This window comes from Myzus persicae, unplaced genomic scaffold, assembly GCF_001856785.1.
Source record: "Myzus persicae strain clone G006 unplaced genomic scaffold, MPER_G0061.0, whole genome shotgun sequence".
Classification (NCBI taxonomy): Eukaryota; Metazoa; Arthropoda; class Insecta; order Hemiptera; family Aphididae; genus Myzus; species Myzus persicae.
This window is the reverse complement of record NW_019101569.1, coordinates 420,225-440,182: the sequence shown is the minus strand read 5'-3', so window position 1 is coordinate 440,182 and position 19,958 is coordinate 420,225. Positions and strand designations below refer to the sequence as shown.

At 27.0% G+C, this 19,958-nt stretch overlaps 2 protein-coding genes across 3 annotated transcripts; one reads left to right on the top strand and one right to left on the bottom strand.

Annotated features, from left to right (window-relative positions):
* Positions 1-1,054: 1,054 nt before the first annotated feature.
* On the bottom strand, positions 1,055-19,716 carry LOC111029627 (putative oxidoreductase GLYR1 homolog). Its single transcript, XM_022308713.1, has 12 exons — positions 19,533-19,716; positions 19,368-19,404; positions 18,541-18,620; positions 17,760-17,898; positions 17,604-17,696; positions 11,557-11,811; positions 11,318-11,491; positions 2,147-2,257; positions 1,990-2,091; positions 1,722-1,884; positions 1,477-1,656; positions 1,055-1,392 (listed from the first exon to the last, which is right to left on the bottom strand). Exons 1-12 carry the CDS (start codon positions 19,571-19,573, stop codon positions 1,193-1,195), a joined length of 1,575 nt encoding a protein of 524 aa, XP_022164405.1. The 5' UTR covers positions 19,574-19,716; the 3' UTR covers positions 1,055-1,192.
* LOC111029628 (leucine-rich repeat and fibronectin type-III domain-containing protein 5-like) lies at positions 4,621-9,207 on the top strand. 2 transcript variants are annotated; one of them, XM_022308714.1, is made up of 4 exons: positions 4,623-6,003; positions 6,073-7,495; positions 7,562-7,680; positions 8,377-9,207. In XM_022308714.1, exons 2-3 carry the CDS (start codon positions 6,084-6,086, stop codon positions 7,647-7,649), a joined length of 1,500 nt encoding a protein of 499 aa, XP_022164406.1. In that variant the 5' UTR covers positions 4,623-6,003; positions 6,073-6,083; the 3' UTR covers positions 7,650-7,680; positions 8,377-9,207. The 2 variants fall into 2 exon arrangements, with proteins under 2 accessions (XP_022164407.1, XP_022164406.1); XM_022308715.1 differs by lacking the exon at positions 8,377-9,207 and having other exon boundaries at positions 4,621-6,003; positions 7,562-7,682.
* Positions 19,717-19,958: the final 242 nt, after the last annotated feature.

The following is a 19,958-nucleotide window of genomic DNA, read 5'->3' as shown; positions in this document are numbered from 1 at the left end:
TTAACTTCACTGAAGTTGACTTAAATTTTAAATACCAAGAGTAATATTATTGTGATTCCAGTGATTTACATATAGTTATTGCAAAATAGGTCTCAACATGTTATATAAAAATAGTAGCCCAAGAAAAAACTATGATCAATGAATATTAAATTAGTTAGTACAAATAATTATGTTGATTATATTTTATTTAATAAACACGGTTTTTTATAGTGATAAAAAATCATTAATGTATGAAATTAAATAGTAGTTTATTACTTTAAAATAACAAAATGAGATATCTATTGGTTCAAATTGAATAAAGCCTTTGAGAAAAAAAATTATAAAATTAATAAGCAAGTATAAATGTAGAATTACACATTCTAAGTATTTAAAACTATTATAAAACTACTTACTTAATGTCAAAAAAAAAAATTAACATTAAATTATAAGACTAATTTAAAGACCAAGGCAAAACCATTAGTATTTTTCTAAATTGTTACTATACTAAATCGCCAAACCAAAATAATTTTAAAGTCTTAGCCAACTTATACAACTATTTCAAAGTCATTAAATTACTATCAATCTATTGATATTTACAAATTACAAGTATACAAATTATAGTAATTTATCATTGTATAATCTTAAATTAAATTTTACACAACTTTCTAGAAGTTAACATTTTATATATTTACTTATCCCAAGTACATTATTAAATTAAATCTTTGTGTAACACAATTATCCACATAATATAGTGTCATAAATCATCTATTTAAACAATTATTAATTTAGAAAAAAAAATTAAACAAGTAAAATCATAATTACTTTTTGTTTTATATGTATTTATATTTAAATATATATATATGTATAAAAACTTTTACATATATATTTATATGTATTTATAGAAACAAAACATACATAAATATATATACATACATAATATATTATATTTACTATTATGTTTTTTCCATACAATTATATCAGTTAACTTTAACAAATAAATTTATAATATAAAATAAATGGGATGGATGCAAAGTAATATTCACAGTTCTAATATTTACAATTTTTCCTTTTTTTTTTAAGTAAAAAATAATAGTTATTATTCATTTATATTTTCAACAAAATAATTTGTTACATGAAAAAATTCTTACTAAGTGGTCATTAATGTCAAAAAAAAAAAAAAGGAAAAATTTAAGATAATTGAAAGTTCCATAAATTAAAATTTAGTTCGAATATATACGGCACTTGTATCATGATCACTGTAACCTAAACGTTTTGCATGTTTAAATACTTCATTTACACTGGCTGTAACTGGACAAGGTTGTTCCAAAATATCTGACCAGTTTAATGATAAACTTAAGTCCTTTTGAATATGTTTTAAAGCTTGATTTGTTTGAAAATTACCGCTCATCATAGCTATAATTAACAGATAATATACATTAACATTTAAACATTACATCTATAATGAATCAAATTAAATAATAATTTAAATGGACATACCACTCCCTTTTTCTAATAACAATGGGCACTTCAATGAAGTCATTCCTAGAATTTCTAGCATAGATTGTTGAGATATACTAGCTCTATCAGCCAGAGCCATACCTTCAGCTAATCCTGCTAGAGCTACTGCTTTAACTGAATGTAAAATCAAATTCATTTTTGTGGCTGCTCCAACATCACCTAGCAAATATATGAGTTTTATTAGAGTAGTTAATAAAATTAATCAATATAATATATCAATTTACCTAGATACATTGATTTGCTGGCAATCGCACAAAATGATGATTTACAATCATCAAATAAAGTCATATCGCCAGCTGCCAAACAAATTAATTCCCCTTCTTCAGCATCTGCTTTACTTCCCTGAATCATGGCTTCTAAATAACGCCCACCTCTACTCAATATAGCCTGTAATAAGGAGTAACACATCATAATAAAATAAAATAAATTATTAACATTCAAAATCATATCATATTTGTACAAAAAATATTTAGTATGTTGCTTGCAACAAACCTCACAAATATCTTGAGATGTTTCTGGATCAATACCAGTCATTTCAACAAATCCTTTGGTTTTATTTATTTCAGGAAGTACACCACAATTCCCAAATACCATCTGCAAAAATCAGCAAATATAAATAAATGTATAAGAAAAATTACAAAAATCTTACATCTTTAGCAACTTGTGGATCAGAAACACAAGAAAATGTTATATCTGATACTCCAATAACATCTGATGGAGTTAATGCAACTGTGGCTCCAGCATCTTGAAATTTTAGACACTATAAAATCAAAAAATATACATGTAATTCATAAAATAACACTTAGTTAGAGTAATAATTGTCATAGCTAATTTAAACTCTTATTATTTTATAAACTAATATTTATTATTTACAAATGATAAAAAAAAACCCATAAATGTATACAGCTAAATATGATTTTAACCATTAAAAATAATTATAACTTTAATCAAGAACCTATAGCTGAGAATAATAATTCAAATAGCAGTTTACATTTTCATAAAAACAAAATAGTAATTTTATAATCTATAAACAATTTATTTTAAATTGAAAAACAAGTATTTATCCAATATTCAATACAGGAATAACATGGATAAGTGAAAGACGGTCAACTAGTTGCCATAAACAGGTCCATCAATAATCTTAATACTATTTATCTTTTTAGAAATCACTAGTCTAAACATGTCAATGTGCTATTAAAATGTTATTAGTACGAAGTAAGAAGGCTCAGTATTATTCAATAGTAAAATCTAATAGGTACAAATGTTAATATATTTTAATGGTTTAAAAATATTAAAATAATATTGTTATATTTTTGTGACCACATTCAAAATTACGTATAAAAACATAAATAAAGACTGAGAATAATAGATTTCACAATGAAACTATGAAAGAAACAATAAATTATACATACATATTTGATGGAAATGTATAAGAATGAATATGTTAGGTAAGGTTGTTAATAGTAAACATAACCTAACCTAATATTGTATCATGTATACACAACACATATAATGTGTTAGGTACCTATATGTATGAACGCAGTATAATTCTAGTATACTTAATTACACTATTATAAACTGGTTTTGATCATTTGATCTTGTTTTAACTTATGGTTGGTTTTTTTAAATACTAAAAAATATAGTATATCACAACTTATAGTGCAAGATAGATTAATCAGCATAATGGACTTGTGCGACCATTCACAATTAGATCATTAGTAGCTGAAAAACATACAGAACGATTTGATGTTAAAATATAATTCTTGAACTTCCACGTTGTATATAAAACGGAACAATGATAGTTTGTGTTTACATAATAATATTGTTTAAGACGTTATAGTGTAATATATTGATTGTAAATCCTAAAAAATGCCTTTTCAATGTTTAATTATATACAATACAAATTACAATCAATATTGCAGCAGATTGTAGATAACACAAAACGTTTAAGTTATGTATAATAGCTTATGGAGTTTTTTATTTAAGTCGATCACAATGTAATTATATTTTTACGTAAGTTAATTTAATTACATAACATTTCACATTTAAATTACTACTAATATAATAATGTCACGTGTCTTAGTCCATCGACTTTGGACAGATTACGATATAAATTCTATTTTTAATTTTATACTACGACACACAAATCGTGTTCCTTATAACTCTCAAAAACTATTATAATAGTTATAAATAATTAATAATTAAAAAATGTCATGGAGTGGAGTGGGTTGCTAAACGCCAAGCCACCACGATTCTCATTTCTCGAGAGGTTACTGGTTTTAAAATAGTACCTAGTAAAAGTACGATACTATTATGTAACAGATTAAAATATGAAAGTTTTATTTGATCCGTTATTGTGTGTAGACAAACGATTTATTATTTTTCAACTTAGAACATCAAAATTTGACATGAAAAACGGCTTCACAGTTCACACTGCTTCGTGTGGTTCGATTTGAAGTATATAATATATATGTAACTTAAAGTGTGGGTTTCCCTTCAACAGTATATTTCGAACTTATAGATAGGGCAGGTTAGGGGTTACCAATATTTTGTTATCTAGGTATTCAATATTTAAATACATATACGGAACATGATACTACACGACACGGTTAATTTAAAGGGAATTAAACAGTATTCCGTTGTGGTTAGATGGTTGTTAATGTATTTGAAATACAAACTACAAAATATATCGTTCCCGAGTATTTGAAATATACGAAATAATATTAGTTAATACCAAACTGAAAACTGTGTTAAAATGATTTATTGTATTATATTAACTAACTTAACCTTTTAAACAAATTAAGTTAAAGGATAGACAATAGTTAATCGGATAACCTTGACCGGCTGTGACGCTACATAAATTCAATAAATTAATATTAACTTGTGTGATATTTGGTATACATCTTGTTTACCTTAGGTTAACTAAAAATTATAAATGTCAATTTTTGTCATTTAAAAATTAAAGAACAGCCAATGAAATAAGAACATTGATAATATTTGTAGCCTTATATTAAGCCTAATATTAGTAACCTTTAGGTAATTATATATTTTGTACTTGAAATCCTCAAAAATATTTCATGTAAAACGACAAATGCGAAAATTTTAATAAAAATATTGGCCAAATGTCGTACCTACTAACGCCGCTATGAAGTTGACAATATATTATGATTTCCACGTTCATAAACTGACAGTCGACGAGTGTACTCATTGTGAGTCATGATAAACAACATGGTATGATCTCAAAGGTCCAGATTGGGTTCAAAGTCTGAGCAACACGTCACTTGCTTACCCCTAATTGTCATTCAATATTTAAATTATGAATAAGACACACCTCACTAAGTTACGTTCTAAACCAACCGTCAAGAAGTTACGATCCTAACCTTGTTGATTATAATAATATCATGATGCATGGGTGTACTCGGTGTCTTAAAAATCTTGGTACATGTGCAGAAACTAATGGCATAATACATCTCCAGAATGAGTCAGTTTTTACCCTACCTCCCTTTTTTTGTTATTATTGTTGACGACTGTTCGGAAAATGCACCGCGTCCATCGTACTTACACTTGACTCCAGTAAAAGTCGACATTTTTAAAACACAAATATGCTTTTGCGACTGTCAGTTAATGAATGTTGAAATTAATATTCATCACGATTTACTATGACAAGACGGTCAGGAAAGCAAAAAATAAATAAAAAATAAATAATAATAATAATAAACCCAAGCGGGTTCTGGGAAAGAACATATTGTAACCGCTTGCAAATGTTTGTTAAAGCCGTGAAAAATAAGAAGATCGAATAACGGAACAGCCATTTCCCGAAAAATTTAGCATATTTGATCGTAGGTACTCGCGGTAATCGTTAAACATCGAAATCTATTTGGAAAATTTATTTGGTCTGCGTTATTTGGTTGCAAAGCAGCTTTGAAACCGATTATTTCCGATTGATATAATATAATTTAAACCGGTTGATTAAAGCGATTCAGGCTGTAGAGTTCTTCTAAAAATATACGAATATTATCTGATAAACATCGAAATCAAAGTGTATGGTCATTCAAAATTATAGAAAAAAATCACTTGTTAATAATGGTATTATGATCTATAATCACGAAAGGACGTCGTGGTGACATTAATACAGTTGATATTATCTATTCGATAGTCGGTAGATTTAAACCCCGATACTCAATGCGCATAATATATTAAAAACGATCGTTACGTCGGACGACTGTTGTTGACGGTTATTAATCGCTGCTGGCACGCGCTCGACAGTGTACCCACGGGACAGCCGTAGCACGTTGACGCGGTTGGCCACACTGAGTCATCAGAGAAACTGGCTTCGAAGCGTTTATACAGTCGTTCGTCAGTACTCAGTATCCGTATAAAATCTTTTCAAACGTTACGCGGCCTACGACATTTTATGATTTTCGTTTATCTCACCGTTTGTCCGAGAAAAACGTCCGACAACTCGGAACAAATGAGATCCAACCGGCATATAAAACGCATTAAAAGGTAAACGCACGACACATTGAAATTGTATTATCTTCGGAACCTAATTTTATTGTACATGAAATGTTTCAGATAACTCGAAAATGGATTCATTTACGATTATTTTGACGACCATCATCATACTTTACGAACTCACGAATGCATTGGGCGCGGCGGCCACCGTTTGCGATAACGGAATGGCTTGCAAATGCATCAATAACACCGTGTCGTGTATGACGTTAGAACAAGATGGAGAAATTGTCCTCCCGTACGGCTCAGAAATCGTACGTTTTGACGACGTCCCTATCGCGATCATCAACAACACCACGTTTGCAAATGGGAAACAACTGCGGGAAATTACATGGGTGGCGAGCAAGATAAAATCAGTTGAAGCCTTATATCACAATGATCTTAAGTACTTAGATTTATCTAGAAATAATATTTTTAAACTGTCGGATGATACATTTCACAACTGTCCTCGTTTAGAGTACATAGACCTGTCTGACAATCAACTAAATATTTTATCAGACGATTTATTTATAGACACTAGCTCACTGAGAACAGTCAATTTAGAAAATAATAATTTTAAATCAATATCAGAAAATTTGTTCAAACATACTATCTATTTAAAAAACCTGAGTATAGGTAATCCAAATTTATCTTTACTAGATAAACATTCAATGACAAACTTGTATAACCTGGAATACCTTAGTATACAAAATAGTGGAATAAAAAATCTCAATCAAAGTTCCTTCGGTGAACATATGTATCTATATAGTGTCATATTGAATAACTGTACACATTTATCATCAATTGACAACGATTTCTTTAGTTCATCGCCAAACATCAAAGTGATAGAACTCAATGATTGTGGAACAATTGATTCTTTACCACCTAGCATTGTTTCTCTTAAGAACCTACAACATTTACAAATGTCAAATACACATATTCAGCCAAATTGTAAAAATGGATGGTTTAGCCAATGGTTTGATAATAAAACAACTACTGTAGTTGGTTATGAAAAGTATTCAAATTTTATTGAAACACTTAATGAAATTAACTGCCCACCAAATATCTACTATACAAACAGTCCTATTACATTACAGTTAACCAAAAATGGAATTATTAATTGTATGGCTTATGGAAATCCACTTCCAGCAATTACTTGGTTAGTGCCAGGTGGATTAACATTTCATGAAAATAAACAAGCCGATATAAATATATCACACCATCCAAACATCCATATCTGGGATCTAAATCAAATAGTTAGTCAATCACTTTTAACTGACAAAAATGGATCTTTACATATTCTACGAATGCTAAGAACTCATATTGGTAATTATACTTGCTTTGTATCAAATAAATATGGAAACAGTTCAAAACTAGTGGAAGTACATCTAGACAGTGGAGTATTTTTCAGTATCAAAATAAATGCACTGTTATTAGGAATATCGTCAGCACTAGGATTTTTAATGCTAACTATATTATGCTGTGCTTTCAAGCTATTATTAATAAGGTTAGTATTGAAATGTATTAATTTTTTTATTTATTGTTCATAATGTTTATGATAATTTTGTTATAGACTGAATTGTATAAAAAAAAAGGGTCAACAGACAGAAACAGAAATGGGATCTACAGAAAAGCCAAAAATTTTTCCAGCAGATGTTTAGTTATAATCGCTACAAGAAATATTGTCTTTTGGTAATTTATTTTTATTTTACATAAAATCAGTTCTTAAAATAGTACAAAAATAAACTGTAAAAATATTTTTTAATAATTTTACCTATTATTCTATTAACTCATAAATATAAAAATGTGCAAATAAAATAATACTAACCTAAGTGTATGCATTTGTACTTAAACAATAAAATTATCAAGAGTATGGATTTAAAACAAAAACCAAACGTTTAATGGCTAGCATTTCAAAGTATGTTGAGGTATAACGGAAACATTAATTCATTAACTAAGTTTAAATATTTGTATTATTTAATAGAATAAGTATTATTATTGTTAGTAAATGTATATATTAAAATTATAAATACTGTTAATAGAACAATTACTGTTCTTTTGTCCTTTTCAGTATCGTTACATAAATATTAATTATAAAAATATACCTAGAATCTATATTCATAAATTATTATTGATAGAAATAAAAAATAATAAAGATAATTTTTAGATAAAATTATAATATCATTGTAAGATAAATAATAATCTAACCAGACAAGAAACCATAAAAAGATTATAGTATTAATGAGATTTATTCCATGGTTCTCTAAACTTTTTTTGTTATTAAAAAAAGTACCATAATTGAAAATAGTTGGTTTTGATTTTCTATCAATTAATATGAGAACTTAATAATTTGAAAGGAAATTAACAGCAATATTATGTTTTCTGTAGGTCAACATTAATCCATGTTTGGACTATCTGCTAGTCCAATTGACGGAAGTGGAATTAAATTGGAATCTGCATACATTAAGATGAATGTTTTGTTTGTAATAAATAATAATAAAAAAAAATGTTATGTTGTTCAATTATATTTCCATATTATTGTTTAATGAATGTAGATTTTTGTATTATTTTTGTATAATAAAGTAAAATAAGGGATATTTATTATATTAAATGAAAAATATAATGATTTTCATATATTTTACAACAATTGATTAACAGGTAATACAAACATTTAATTTAATGTATCTATTTTTTATAGAGGATAGTATACACACTCATCTACCTTACAGTAGGTGTCAATGTACCTCGACTTTGACTTACTGTAATGTATGTGTAAAATTTAAATTCATTGCTAGGAATAACAGATCTGTGTGAAGATTATCTGTCAGCCATTATAACTTAGTGTATTTTATGATAAATTTATCTTGTATTATAATAAATTATTTTACTATATAAGTAATACAGTAGGTTGAATTAATTTTTGTTAAAAATATTGTATTTGAAAATGTCATTATATAGACAATTTTTTTTTTTTAATTGCATATTATGGAAATACAAAATATAATATATGTTAAGTTTCAAAATTGTTATGTTTAGTTTAAATATCATATGACCTAAATATTTGATTTAATCCAAATTCAACCAAAATGTCTAGAAATAATTCTGTTTTTATATATTTAAGGTATGAAACTTATAGGGAAATTTGTATTCAATTTTAGATTAACTATACAAAGCAAAGCTTTATAGATTGGAAATTATATACATTTTTTACTAAAACAATTTACAATGTTTTGTGATTTTGATGAATTTCATGCAAATTTTAAGTTCAAATGGTTATAAAAAAATTGTGCCCGTGTACCTTAAACAATTTTAATAGCTATTAAAACAAATTATGAGAAACTCTATTAAATGTTTAGGCAGCTACAACATTTTTATATAAAAATTCAAATGATTTTATGTCACTCAAATAAATCTAACTATACCTATTAATAAAATTATAAAATGTGTAACAAATTAATTTAAACATTTAGAGGACAAAGTGTCAAGTATCTACAGTTATTATTTTTGAATACACGAAAAATAGGTTAGGGCAAAAACTGGTTTTGAAAGTAATTAAAATTATGATTCTTAAATTAAATAATTAATTTTTTCCAAATGTGAAATTATAATATCTTTTAAAATAAAACAGTATCAAATATGTTTTTGATTGCACTATAAATTATTTATGAGAAATCTTATTTTAAATTTTCGATTGTGAAAACAAAAAACTGATCATGATTTTGATAAATTTGTACTTTAAATGCTTATGTATCTTTAATATTTTTAACCAAGCTAAAATTAACAATATAAATATATATGTACAAAATTATAAATTTTAATATTTATAAATAGCTCAAAAAGAAAAATTCAAAATATTTTGAAAATCTCTACTATATTCATTTGGCGAAAATTTCAGATATATTAATCATTAAATGTTTTTTTTGACGCTCTTGAAAATAACTGTGAATTTTCTGTATTGATCTCTAGAAAGTACCAATTAGATACAAATTTGGAATCAGAAACCCTTCTCCTCCCTCAATGTTTAGAATGACAGCATTATTTCAACTACTTAACATATGTACAGATTTTCAAATCTTAGATATATATAGAACATTTCTAACTCAAAATAATTTACAATGTTCTGTGATATTGTCGAGTTTTAACAAAATTTTATCTTCAGACATTTAACCAATGACAACTTATTAGAAACCTTGTATACTTATAAAAATTAAAATTTTCTTATGCATTTAAATATTCCAAAAAGCCAAAATATTTTGAAAACTTATGTGCCCCTATACAAACATGGTATGGTTATTTTCTTAGTTATACCAAATAACTAAATCAATTATTTAAGAAAATAAGTTTTTCCAACTTTTGAAACTACTGGGAATCGTTCACTTTTTACTCTCCCTAAGGACTAGATTCACATTCCTATCAGAAAATATGATGAAGTAGAAAATCAAAGCAATTTTACTAAACAATCTGTATTGTATATATTTTACAAATAAGTAATATAATATAAAATTCAGCAAACTAATATGTCATTTAAAAAAATATAATCATATCTCTTGTCCTTTGGTCAAATGAAAATTATATATCTTTTATGAAAAGTATTTTAAAGGCTCCAAAAAACAAAAACCATTGTTAAATCGATCAATTGACTTCATCACTCAAAATATAAAATAAAACTTGAGATTTCAAATGGAGTGTCAATTAAAATTAACTACTAAAACAAACTTGTAGAAACAATAACTATTTTATGTTTAAAATTTTAATCAAGATAATAATTATTTAGTTTAAAAGCATGAATCAAATTTATTGAAATTTCGAATATTTTATTCTCCAATGATGATTGAAGTTTTATTTGTTATAGGAATTTAAAATGTTCTATGTTAACTTAGCAAAATAATGTTAATACTCTATAGTTACACATGCTTGTAAAAAATATACACTTTGTCCAGCAATATCATTCAGTTCACAAAAGCTAAGTGTGATAGCACCTCTATAATTGTATCTAGGAGTTCTACTAAGAATTATGTGTTGCCTATTGTTTTTGAATAGCATTGTTAAGGTGCCTGATGTTTATTTACAAATTTAAGTATCTGTATACAATTTTGGATGGGTTTAAATTTTTTAAGTTTTTAAATAAATAATATTATATTAAACTCGTAAGAAACATGTTTTATAAATATATAGGTACATTTTGTGAATAATACCAGTTAGTATTAAGTTAAACATTATTATTTATAGATCTTAAACTTTTAATTCAATATTAAATTATATATTATATTATAAAATAAAATACTACTATTAGTTTGTCCAATCATTAAAAATTAAAAATATTTCTTACCTTATCTGGAGTTCTATTCCAAACGATCACACGATGTCCTGAATTTAATAGGTTTTTCACAATTCCTGATCCCATATTTCCCAAACCAATGAATCCTAATTTCAAACGAGATGGTGTAATATTCTTTTGCAATAAAGATTTAGATATTGTTTTTATATCTAAAGGAGGGATTACCTGAAACAATTTAATACATTTATAAGTAAAATTACCCACAAATACGCAATTATTTTTATATTTACTGGAGCTGTCACTGCAGGTCTGTCCAATAAAGTATTATTTCTCCGAAGCGGACTTGTATGGTTGTTTGTTAATCCAAGATTTGTAAGAATATCAGTATTATTATCATCAGATTTACTAACGCTTGAGTTTACACGGGGTCTTTTCGGTTTATTCTTCTTGGGCCCATTAGAGGTAGATTCAGATTCAACTGGTTTGGATTGTCTTTTCTTAGCAGCTTTTTCAGGTAGTGGTGTTGATGCACTGCGTACGTTTGGCTGAAAATGAATTAATAACTTATGATAAGTTTTTTCAATATGACAAAATTGCAATATATTTTACTAAAATTTCTAAAGTCATAGCGAGCTTAAGCTTTTAGGATATAATGAATAACAAAAATATATACACATCTGTTTTAAATTATAACTAATAAGCCGTAAATCCTTGCCCCAGCATAAAAATATCTATTCCTTAATTAGCCATAATCCCCCTCAAAAACCTAATGGTGGCAACAGTAGCCAAAGCTCAAGATCAATAAAATAAAATCTTTTGTAATTAATAAAGACATGTGACAAAATGCCAAAAAGCTAAACAAAATTAACTTGGATTAAACGGATTTTAATTTAGAAAATGGATATAATTATTCACTGGGTCCATTAGGGAATGATCGAGGGGATTTTATTTATTTAAATTCTTTGATAAAATATTGACAATTTAAAAAATTAGAATTTTGGTATTTTATATACTTAAGTAAGCCATTTATTTTTGTCATAATGATACGATACATTTACACGGCCATGCTAAGTAGAGTTGTTGAAGATTTTTAACTAGTTTTCAAAATTAAAATGTGTCAAACCCAAGTCCCTCATTTTTGTCTAGCTTTTGGCCTGTTTTATTATTTATACCTGATCTAGCCCCCTTATTTTAAGTATAAAATTAACAATACATACATTAATCGTTTAAATAAATAAATAAAAAGAAGAAGTTCACATTACAAGTGATCTCAATGAATAATAAGTCTATGGAGATTTGAAATTGAGGGCTTCTTTTCTTTTCAGCTTATTGTAAGCTAATAAGTTAGATTTTCAAAATATTATTAATTATTTCTGCAAATTACATATTTTAAGAATGATGTTAACATTTTATTCTTAATGTTAGGTTAGAAAATTTCGGATTCTATCATTATATAAATAAGATATGGTCAGAGAAAAAAGGTTATATCTAACACAAGAGGATATTAATCAAGTTTTTACTTTTTAATAAGCCTTCATACATTTCATTTTTTAATCTTTTGTATACAACAGGTTGACCAAAATTTTTCAGTGGGACGGATGTTATAAGTAATAATCAAGGTTGGAATTGTATAGTAGTTGAAATAGTAAAAATATGGTTTATAATATTACTTTAAATATCAACTTAATAATAAATTAGAGTTTTAAAATGATGTTAAGCACAATTTAAGGAACGACAAACAGAAACCACTAAACTTAGGTATGCTAGGCAAGGGTAGTCAACTGTATTACTATTGTATATAATTATTGATAGCATTTGTATGATGAAAATCACAACCACAAGCCCACAATTGGGGGATGAGCTACATAGTTCACTGATTATAAACTCTTTTTTTTATTATTTGAAACCTGCTAATAAAATCTAAAACTATTTGTTTTGTGTATGTCACAAATCACAACTGCATATTTCTCTAGAAGTTATTGTTATACTTGAAGAAAATACTATGGGTATTTTATTATGACTTATAAAATTATCTCATTAATTTTGTTGGTATTAGTAATATTAATTACGTATTACAAAATTCTAATTTTCGGTATTTTCAATTGTAGAATTTTTTTTCATATACATAGATTTTTCACATTTAAGAAGTATCCTGTGGAGATACAAACATTGATTTTTCATACGAGAACCTAAATGTTTAAGGTTAAGAAAAGCCAGTAAAAGAGTAGTTTTATGGTAGGTTCAAATTTTTTTTTAGTAACACTGAATTAAAAATAAATTTAAAGAAAAAAAAAAATTTTTATGATATACTGATATAAGACAATACAACAAATCAAAAATCAATTTCCTAAATAAACTAGATAAGAGAAAGGAATTCAAATGTTTTCAAAATTAAAATCGTAATTTTTGCACCATTCTTTAGGACTTTCGTGTTGAAACTATTTTGACCGCAAAATACAGTGGCGTGTAACTGCGCATATGTACATTAGATTTCAAAAATTTTTAGCCATAGTTTATCTTTAATTACATAAAGTGTTCAGGGTATTCACACACACTATTTATCGGTCACTACACACACAGTATTACATAACTGACAATGGTTATATTATATTGCCTAAATCTAACACCTTAAAAATGGTTCGCTTTCAACAGCTTGAAATGCAAATTTCAAATCAGATGTTTTTTTCTGGAAAGTTGACGTATTGTAATACAAATTTAAATGAACATTTTTCGAGTTATTCAACTCTAATTAGAAAGGATAACATTCTATACCTTTGCAAATGGATATGAGCTTGGTAATTATAATTAAGTATGTATTAAATAATAGTTATTAATAATTACTAATTAGTCAAGTTTACACAAAACAATTTTTTAATATTACAAAATACTTATGAATAAAGAATTTTAATATATTATTCATACTTTGAATAAATATAGAAATGGGAAGAGCATGCTGAAAATCACATTGTATATTTAAAGTTTTATAAATAATAAAAATGTTAAGGTGGATATATGAAATTAATATGTTTACTATTTATAATTTGAAATGTAATATGATGCATTTATTGATTTAGTTGGAAGTTGATATATTTGTTACAACTTTTCTAAAAACGTATTTTAAAAGCTTTGTAAAAATATTAATAACAATAAGAAATAAAAAAGGTAGATAAGTGGATATCACTGCTGTAAAGTAGTTATCAAGAATTTCATTGAAATGGGTGTTATATTTGAATTCAATAATAAATCATAGCACACGAAAAAAAATATTCTGAACTGAGACTTTGTGACATCCTAGCATACTTGTATAAGTAATCAAATTTAATATTGCAAAAAAAAATATATAACCTCATATATTTCTAACTGAAAAACAATTTGGAAATTTTAGATTGATGAACTTTGTTAAAATTTGAACTTTATTTGATATCAAAAGTGCCTATGTATCTTTCATATTTTTGAACTTCCATCAGAGGAATCTAGCATTCAATGATCAAGCTTTCTTACTTCAATGAACATCTTTTATTGAGAATAATTTTAAAAATACAAAAAATTTGTTGTCATACAAATGGATAACAAATTTATGTGTGGCAATTTCAATTTTATTTTGTTAGATTTAATATTATATTGAATTGAACTATGTTCAAATTTAGATAGTAACAACATAACCTATATCCATTCATAATTTTTTTTTACAACATATTAATTTCTAAGCAAGTTATCATGATTTTTAAATTTTAATACTAAATTCATGATACTCTTTACTTGTTTAAAGATTAAAATATTGTAAAAAATTAACAGGAGAACACAGATAATGTTCTTATTTTAAACTTTGAAAATAGATCAATTCACTCTAAAAATGAATCCAACAACACAAGGTAAAATCAGCTGAAATTATATTTCCTGTTGTGCATGGCCCAGAGAGAAATAAATAGTGCACTGGCATCTTTATCACTCTGCTAGATCAATCAAAATCTAACTAATAATTCTTGATTACAAAGTATATTTTTTGGAATAGTTATATAGAATGAATTTGAGACAAGTAGCTTATGAATAGTAACAAGGCTGGGCAGAAACGAATTAAAAAGATAAAGTTAAGTTATTATCATTAATTTTACTAATTTTTAGTTATATACACTTAATAACTAAAGAGTTCCTTTTAATCAAATCAAATCAAATGTAATTAATAAATAAATAATTAGATAATACAATTATTGTTAATGACACATATTGCAAAAAAAAAAACATTTACTTTTAATTATTTTAAACCATATACCTAACTGGATATTTGTACATTAAATAAATAAGTTAATAGTAAGTTTCCATATAACTTTTATATAACTTAACTGAGTAAAAAAAAATAATTAGGATAACTTTTTTAAATGTTCACTTTCAACTTGTGGAAGCTAGACATGCATTTGTCGTCTCTGTCTTACACATCAAAGTTTTAGGTAAGAACATTATTTAAGTATTTATGTTTAAGCATCGGCGGATATATGGATGTTTTAATTTTCAAGCGAGCTATGAGAATTTTTGATTTGTGTTATTTCACATACTCTTATCTTGCTTGAAAATGAAAAATCCACCGAAGTTTATCAATACTTAAATTCACTTTACTTCAATATCAAAACTAACGGCAGACTATTCAAACTAGTGAACAAAATTTACTATGTCATAAGTTGGTAAAAAGCATGGGTAGCATCCTCTTAACATAACTCAATTAAAAATTATCTCATTAACTAGCCTGACCTTGAATATATAAGTACTTAAACTTTAGACGAGCACAGCCATATGGTATACCAAAAAAAAGTTTGTCTACTACTCTGCCCATCTAAACTTTTGAGTCATAATTAATGAACTAATTGTCAGAAATGTAATACTGATTAATCAAAATAGTCTTAACAACATTGTTCTAGAATATGAAATTAAAAATATATATTGTAATATGCTATACAAAATCTTTTATAATTATGTAGGGTTGACAGGCCAGTATTGAAATTGAAAACCGGTATTGCAGAACAAGATTAAGTATCGATATGAAAAAGTATGCCATGATACCAGTAGATACAGCAATACCAGCACATACCGGAATACCCATAATTAGCTAATACCAGAAAACTGAAAAATTATACTGAGGGAATAAACAATTTTTATAACATATAACGTATGTTACATTAAAACGAAAAAAATCATCTTTTCACTAATATACGGTATTGCAGTATATATTGTAAACCAGTACACCGTATCATCAGTATTTTTTGCAAAAACCACCATACAGATATAGGGCAGTATACAACAAAACCCATCAAACCTATAATTATAAAACTCATAAATTAATATAAAAAAAATTATAAGAATTGATTTTTATAATTTACCAAGACAAAATATTTGTTAAAATTTTTTATAAATTAACAATTTTTGTAGTATATCCAAGTGTAGTTAATTGCTTTTATTGGGCTTCCAAATTGACAATATAATTCAATAATTGAACTGTATGTATTGATTATACTATACAATTTACTCAAGTATTTTTAAAATATTCTACTAAATTTTGTTTTTGACAACATTAAATTGTCACCTCTTACACTATTTATACTAGCAAATACTAAAAAAATTAATTAAAAATGGTCTTTTAATAAAAAAATATGTATAATTATGAGAAATAAAATGTCATAAAATATCTAAAATCTAGTACGTCATATTATTATGATACATTTACTTAAGAGGACGCCATACCCTCTTGTGTGGTCTCAGTCTTAGAAACATGGAACATAGCAAATGTTGGAGTTAAAGAAGTAGATTAAGTTTAATTCTGTTAGTTTAAAAATTATGAGTGAACCACCTATTATAAAACTTGAGGGTTAGAATATAAGGACATTATCTGTGTTCCTGTGTTGGTCTTTTACAATAGTTCTATTTTTTGGCAAGTAATGTATGGAAAAAAAATTTTTCAATAGTACTAGATTTAATATATATAATGAAATTTCATTTAGCTATACATTTTTATTTACAGCAGATTATCTTTAATTTTTTTAATGCATTTTGGAAGTCCAATAAAAACAATAATATGCACAAAAATGCACTACAAAAATTATTTAATCATTCAATTTTTAACTTTTATTTATATTAAATGTACGAGTTGCATAATTGTTATGAGTTATTATAAAGGTTTTATTTATGTCATTAACATATAACATTTGTAGGTCATTTTTTACTTGTTAGGGCATTGGCATAAAGACCCTAATAATAACAGTTGGTCAGACAAAATTTAAGGTTTGAATGATTGTAGCTATTTGTCTTTAAGGATATCTGTAATCAATTGCTCAAATACTTGTATACATACAGGTTTAGATTTCTCAGGTTGAAAGCTTGAAATTTCATTTTGAACTAAATTTTCAAATCTTGACTCAGCTTCTGATAATCCATTATTAACTCCCTAAATAAAAGCAGAATATTAAATAAAATGACAATAAAATAACAACTTAACAAAAACACTCACTTGATCGGTACTACCATTTTCTTCTATATGCTGTTCAATTGCCTTACAAGCCTCTCTGAAATGTATAGTTTTACAACTATAGCTCAAAGTGTCTTTAAACTGAAAGTATGGTTTTAAACATCCCAGTTCAATCCAGGCACTACAAAAAAAAATTAGTCAAATAAGTAATTTATAATTGAATACAGGTAGCTCTTTGAAATTTATATAATTCAAAATAGAATAGGTTAAGTAAACGCCACACGGGCATTTTTTGATTCCGTTATACAAACGTGCATCGTAAATTGCACATTTACAATAAAATATTTTACTTCAAAATTAGAGTGAATTGACTTGTAAAATTTAAATTCAAGAACATCATTTACGACATTTTGGAGGATTTTGTTGATATTATTTTTAAGGAAAATATATGCATTTTTAAACTGTATACTTTTTGCGCATTTTAAAATGATCATAATTTACTTACAAATTACATCAAAAAATCCTCCAAGATGTCGTTGATAATATTTTTGCTTTAAATTTTATAACAAGAAAATTTACTCTAACTTTAGAAACGACAAAGTAAAATGTATAATTGTGAAAGTTAAAATTTGCCGTATAGTAAGTTTCTAAGACAGAGACAACAAATTAACATGTGCCGTTGTCTTAACACTTGAATATTATCAATTAGTTAAGTTTATTAAATAATTATCATACATTAAGATAAAATGCTTAAGTAAAGATAAATACATTATGGAAAAAAACTTGTCATCTTCATAAATAAATGTATACAATTTTAACTTACTAATTATTAGTGCCAAAGAAGAAAATACATTTGCAATTCTTCTTTGGTTTCTTAACAAGCTGTACAGTTGGCTCGCTCACCTAAAATTAACAAAAAGCCAGTTTAATACCAGTGCAAATATATACATAAAATAGAATAACTATGAGAACAAAAACTGAGTGTGGTCAATGTCATCACGCATGTGAAAAGGAGAAAGCCGTACAACAAGAAAAAAAACTTGAGTACAATTACATTATCAAACAACGACATGAACAGACAGACCTCTAACTGCACTATCCAAATTGGCTAGGGTGTGCTTGAACACACATTAAGCGAGACACTTAACAATTAAAAATATTAAAAAATTTGTCATTAGGTAAGCACTATTAGATTAAAATTGCTGAATACTGGGTCGCATTCCTCCCAGTCCGATCCCAAAAACAAGAACACGTAATTAAATTATGACACGCATAATAGTTTTTGCGTAGGACACATATGGTCAATGATCGATTCACATATCAACAGACTTTATTCAGGTCAAATTAATCGTACATGATGGATGGCAACAGTGATCAGCAGGGGTCCGTAAAGCCGGTAGTACACAAAAAGCATAACTCTAATGTAAATGTTGTAAACTACACATCGACGATTCATGAGCCATATCGTTGGACTGTCAGCTATGACTTTTTCTTAAAATATATGCGCCCGACGCACCAAAACATATAAATCGACGAGCGTATAACAATAGTAATAATAATGAGTATTTACACATTATAATAATATTATATATTATAAAATAAAATATTAATACTAGATATTATTATTTAAAAGACGGAAATAATACTCACGCGTCCTGGCCATGGCGGGAAACCCTTCATCTTGGCCCTGTGAACAGAAAAACGCACAACAGTCATTATCGACGCCGTCGAAGTAAATCGCGCTCTTTTTCATTTATTCGTGTAAATATCATAAAACATCGTCTCTAAATCGCGCGCCAGCTACGAGGTACTCACCAAACCAAATCGTTCACTTCATAACTCCATTCAGTCGTCATTTTCAATTTTCAGAGACGTACGGCAGATCGGCAGGAGAAAAATTTTCAAATAATCAAACACACAGAGAGGCTACTGACGATATGACATCGGCGGGCGAAGACAGTCGAAAATAATGGCGGCTGCGGCGTGTCCGTGTTGTTGTAGTCCGACGGGGAAGAGGGGGACGCTCAGCGATTTGCTCCCTACCCGTTGTCCCGCGCGTACTAACGTTATCGTTGCCACCAGTGCAGCCAACGCTACAACCGCGGTGGCCGTTATTCGGACGCGGCGTCCTTTTCGCGGCAAAAATGTTGTGGCACGCGAGTTATCCCGCGCGCGCGCACTACGATGTTTTAACAACAACGGATAGCAACTAGCAAGTATTGCCACAGAATAGATTAAAAT